Source organism: Osmerus mordax, chromosome 15, assembly GCF_038355195.1.
Source record: "Osmerus mordax isolate fOsmMor3 chromosome 15, fOsmMor3.pri, whole genome shotgun sequence".
NCBI classification, from domain to species: domain Eukaryota; kingdom Metazoa; phylum Chordata; class Actinopteri; order Osmeriformes; family Osmeridae; genus Osmerus; species Osmerus mordax.
In genome coordinates, this window is record NC_090064.1 from 3,859,560 (window position 1) to 3,865,407 (window position 5,848).

At 41.9% G+C, this 5,848-nt stretch overlaps 1 protein-coding gene across 1 annotated transcript; it reads right to left on the reverse strand.

Annotated features, from left to right (window-relative positions):
* Window positions 1-243: 243 nt before the first annotated feature.
* Window positions 244-3,312, reverse strand: slc35g2b (solute carrier family 35 member G2b). Its single transcript, XM_067252123.1, has 2 exons — window positions 3,192-3,312; window positions 244-1,506 (listed from the first exon to the last, which is right to left on the reverse strand). Exon 2 carries the CDS (start codon window positions 1,480-1,482, stop codon window positions 244-246), a length of 1,239 nt encoding a protein of 412 aa, XP_067108224.1. The 5' UTR covers window positions 1,483-1,506; window positions 3,192-3,312.
* Between the last annotated feature and the right edge of the window lie 2,536 nt (window positions 3,313-5,848).

The following is a 5,848-nucleotide window of genomic DNA, read 5'->3' on the forward strand; positions in this document are numbered from 1 at the left end:
GCTCATGACATTGGATCATAGCAGATACAAAAGCAAAGCTAACAGTTTTACTGTGGAACATCAACTATTGTATTTATTTGCACGCAATAGTAAGACATAACACAATTGGCACTCCCCCACAACACATTACAAAATCAATAAGTGAAGATCCAAACATTCTTCAATTGCACATGTACCGGGAAACATTGTAAACACCAACAGACACTAACAGACACCAGCCAAACCAAGAGCTCATTTGATAGGTTAGTCCAGGATCTCCTGGTAATCCTGGCGCACGGCCCGGCTCACCCTGTAGAGCTTGAGGCCCGTCAGGGCAAACACACTGATCATGATGACCAGGCATCCAAGGACGTCATACACAGAGGGCACCATCCTCAGCACAATGAGTTGAAGCAACATGGCCACCACAATTTCCAGGTGTTGCACTGTGCTGACCAGGGCTGGATGAAACCTGTTCAGGGCATAGTAGACCCCCAGGAATGCCATGGTGGAGCAGATACAGATCCCAATCAGATACCCCCAGGTCTCCCCATCCAGGGGGATGATAGGCTCCTGCATGACGAACATGGTGGACGCCCCCCACACAGTTCCCGTCCAGCCAAAGGTGAAAAGTGCCGTCCACATGCTGACACGCTCCTTGATGGCCCGGTAAACAATCATGGAGAGGGCGGCGGTGAGGCCAGCCATGACGGTCATGGTATAGCCGAAGGCCTCCTTCCAGAAGCCCAGCTTGGATTTTTCCTCATCAGCGACATTGGGGATCATGACCAGACACAGGCCAAAGACACTGCCCACCACCGTCACCACGTCCGAGTAGCCTAACCGCTCGTCCAGCAGCAGAAAGGCCAGAACGGCACTGAAGACAGTAGTAGAAGCTCGCCACATGAGGGTGCCATTGCTGGGCGGCACAATTGCGAAGGAGGTGTAAGCGCAGGTAATGGAGATGACGTTGCACACTCCATAGAAGAACAGACGAAGACGGTAGCCCTTGGGGCCAAAGGGGGCTTCCTGATAGTAAAAGACCACTACGATAGACAGCACTTGGATCACGGAGCGGATAAAGATCAACTCGAGGGAGGGCACTTTGGAGCGGTCAGCAGCCAGTCGCGTTATTAGCGCCACACAACCGTGGGCCACTGCCGCCCCAAAGAGGGCCATCCAGGTGACCCTTGATGCTAAGACTGAAGCCTGACCAAAACTAGCCAGTTGACCCCCCACACCCTTTTCTCTCTGCTCCCCCGGTGACTTTGGCCGGGTCTCCATGGTGCCAAAAAAAGTCCTGCCATGACTAGGGTCAGACACCAGTTTCTTACCCGGGCTCTCCTCTGCGAAAGAACTAAAGTCCTCGAATGAGGGTGCATCATCATATCCCTCATCTCCGGGCTGGGGAAAATTGGTGGCATATTTCACTGTGATGGTGTTGGGGTGGATCTTGACTTTCTTTTTGGATCCATATTGCAGCTTGGATGGAGATAAATCCATGTTTCTTCAGATGTTGAGAGATGTCTGTGAAATTAGATAATGTCAAACTGTAAAATGATTAAGGGTTATACAGTTTAATATGGCTTTATTAATATCCCAATAACTGACAAAACATGATATTGTTAAAGGACAGTAGATGTTCTGGGATTTTGCTGAATCAAAAACCAGGATTCCCTAAAGATGGCTAAAATGCTTACATAATTCATAAAACACTGCCTCTGTGATCTCTTTCTGCCTCTCCCTCTCTCTCTCCCTCCCTTTTTTTATTTCTGCATCCTTCCTCCTCTCTCTTCACTCTCTCTCACACACACCTCCCCCCTACACACACACTCTTTACCTCTCATCCGCTCACTCTAATGTGTTGTGCTATCTCTATATATATCTGCAGCTAGCACAGATAAACCAGTGAGGGTCTCAGTGAACAGTGAGCGTGTGAGTGAACACTGTGAACTTGATTCAGTCTGATGGATTATATAATTATGTAAGAGGAAATCACAGAATGACAACTCTTAGGGGAAGTGCTCCACTTATTAGGCCTGAGGGGACAAGCCATAATCTTTGCTTAAATATTCTGAAATATATAATCTTCAGGTTTGCGATTCTTTGTAAGACCAAGATAAAAAATGATCTCCTGCTTGGTAACACTGGGTAGCACAATTATGTTGTAAAGATACAACTAAAGCATATTATATTTTATACTCTATTATACATATTATATTTTATACTATAACAGTATTCAATCAATGAAGGGTTGCATGAAATTGTTGAGAATTATTTGGAATACATGGTGTTGGAATAGTTTTTATTTAATGTCTGCATTGTAATATAGTAGTGCTTGAGCACAACCTCCTCACATAGTCACATTTCACAGTAAGGTGTCTGTCAACCCACAGTGGTGGACCAGTGCCAGACAAGCTGAATTATGTCAGCACCACAGTAAAACGAAAGCCACAAGGGGGCAGAAACATGTTGCTCCTCTCTCTCCTCTCTCTCCCTTGCTCTCTCTCTCTCTCTCTCTCTCTCTCTCTCTCTGTGTCACTCTGTGTGTGTGTGTGTGTGTGTCTCTTTGTTTCTATTTATATATCTACATCTCTATCTATGTAGGCCTATCCACTTATCTCCTCTCTCCCTTTCTCTCAAATGTTACTCATTTACATTTAGTTAGTTAATATTAGTCACATTGATGCATAATTGCATCAATTAAAAATGCCTGGATAAAAACAATAAACAAACTATCAGGCTAAATGAAAAAGAAATCATTAAAACCTTGAATCTGCTATAAGCAGTAGCCTATTCTCCTAAATCTAGAGTAAACGTTTTCCTGCGTCTTGTGGTCTTGCAACATGAAATGAATCATGTGTGCATATTTTGAATATCTCTTATTGGTTCTATCTCTGTATACCATAATTTATATCGTACACAATTATTTCTCACCAAACGTAATATGAAATGGCATAAAAAGAGGTAAGAACTTACACCGAGAAAAGGTAGTCACTTACAGCTTAACAAATACGCAAAAATGTAGCCTAGGCAGTGTGCAATTCGTATGAGATAACAAAAACGCAATATTCAGCATCTTTGGTTTCTCGTTTTTACTTCATTTTAAGCAATAACAGTGCGAGAATAGGTGTCTTGCTATTTCCACTGTGAACCAAATACCCAGCGAATAATTGTTTCAATATATAAATTTAAAATATGTTCAAACGTACCTTGTATCTAGAAATGGGTTCCTATCGATTGTAAAGCAACATTTGAGTTATAAATGATAATGTTCCTTGATTCCTTGGTCTTTACATTTGGTACATTGCGTTAGCCATTTCTCCATCTCCCCCTTCGAAACGAAGCGCGTCTCCAAGAGGCAAGGTGCAGCCTACGTTCAAACGAGATCTTCTCCACGCCTTCGGTAGACGTGGATGTCGGGTGCTGGGTAACGGAAAAAAGGGGAAAGAAGAGACCCGCGCAGTTAGTGTGTTCTCACGTGTGTGTCCCGAAAGTATCTTCCTTTGGTTACATGTTTTCATCATTTTGGTGTGTTAATGTCTCTAGTAAATCTATCAGTGTTTTTGCAGAGACTGACATTGGAGGATATGGAAAAACCCCACGGAAAACAGGCATAGGGAGTCTGACATAAAGACATTGATGCTTTAATAACAGTCACAGCTTGTGGTGTTTGGATTGTGGATTGGGGGTAACCAAGGCTCAACATCGTGCATTTGAACAATACATTTCTACAATTCTAATCGAATTGGCTTGTCAAATTCTTGCAACCTTTTCCAGAAACTTAAATTTAGTTTCTTTATGGCACAGCCACATTTGCCGGACAACTAATGGTCCATTTCCAGTCAGAGCTCATATCCTTTAAACCTGTATAAAACATTGACATTTGCATTTCAGCAAGCTGGTATTGTCAGACTCTGACAAATATACCAGGGTACGATTCGAATCGTACCCTCACGATTCGAATCGATTCCTGGGGTCACGATTTAATAAAAAATCGATTCACTTTGGGTGAATCTATCTGAATCGCTAGAAGACTGAATCGCGATTCAAATGTGAATCAATTTTTCCCCCACCCCTACAATATATAGGTGCAGTGACGTGCGGTCAGGGGAGGCAAGGGATGCAGTGCCTATGAAATAATCTTAAAATATGCTGTTAACGTTTCACAACATTAAAATAAGTAGCCTAGTGTAGGCGTATGCGCATGCTAAAAACGCAGTTGAAGGAAGCAGGACTTTTCAGAAGATAAAACTAATAGTCCACAACAGAAGAACGAAATGCCACAATGACAGAGTTATGTGGACCAGGATCGATTTTTACGTTTAACACGCAATTTATACTTTTGCATAAGTAGCCTATTATTTGCTACATGCTTCGATAGCCAAACAAATGTCCTTGTGCACGTAACTCTGATCAGGCTATTGCATTTTGTACTTCTGTCGATCAATTTCTTGTTAGTTACTGCATCCATTCAGCGACGAAGTGTAGTACCAACCCTTTCCGTTTTGAGTTAATGTAATGTGTTGAGTTAATGTTATGTCGTTTCCCATTTGGGGGAGCGTGTCTTTGTATTGGGGGGAGGTGAGCAAGTCATCCTATTTGGGGGGAGTTGACTCGTATGTGGGGGGAGTGTTTTCATTTGGGGGATGCACTCATGTTAATGGTTGTGATTTGCACTTCAGGGCCACCGTATATTCTAGATGGAACATAAATTCCACATATGACTCAGACTCTTCTTCTTGCTTCGTGTTTTTAGTATGACTGCGTAAGTATTGTGTCGGATTAAATATCCTGTGAAGTGGAATTGAAAATGAGTTTTAAGTTCATCACACCACAGAAGAATGTGTTGTTAACTACCCATCCAAATTCAAATGAAAAAAAAAACAGACAAGTATGTTAAATTAGGCTTTGATTTTGTGAGAAAATCAGCAGGTCTTCTCTGCTTGAGACTGGGGGGGCGTGTCGCCTGAAGGAGCTGAATCTCTACCCCCTCGAATTTATTGAATTTAGCAAGAACAGCAACACTAAATCAATTGCAGATATCATAACAGACCTACCTGCAGTCTCTGATTGTTTTATGTATTAATTAATTTGTCTTTGCGTCGTACCAGCTGAGTAACAGAATGCTCAGCTGGAATGTCTGTGATCTGACGTAGATAGGTTGCTGTGACGTAGATCGGTCGGACTTTAGCTCCGCCTATACAAAAACTGTTCAACGGTCTAACACATTTCAGTGCGACAAAGTTTTCGCGCTTTGCACATGCTTTCAGGAACTAATTTCACACGTATATAATGTACTGAGAAGCAAATCATGGAATTTTCTTTACAGGATCTTTAAAGAAACTGTAAAATTGAATATCTGGCTCAGTCGTTGTTCTAGCTCGGCAAAGCAAGCTAAATTAAATAAGCCTATATATGTTACTATTATAATGATGATGAGTGTTGCTTTACTATTACTAGCTTACAGCAGACGTCAACAATCTATAATGACACCTTAACATGCCACGATATCACTTATTATAATAGGCTATAATTACATTTGTCATGCCATGAACATAATAATACACAATGGTTAAGAACACAGAGGGTGCAGAGCAAATGCGCTCTCTCTGAGCCGCTATTTATTTAACGCTCTTCTTTGGACAAATATGTACCGTATCTATGTGTGTGTAAAGAATGCTGATATGGGATGCAGGGGAGCTTCAGTGCCTAGGGGGCAGTTTTTTTTCTTCAGGAAAACTTACATTTGTGAATATGACATTTTTCCATCAAAAGAATAACATTTATTATATTATATATAAACCTGACTACACTTGTCTCCACAGTTCTCCAAAAGACCAAACAACAAATGTTTCCATAACAACAC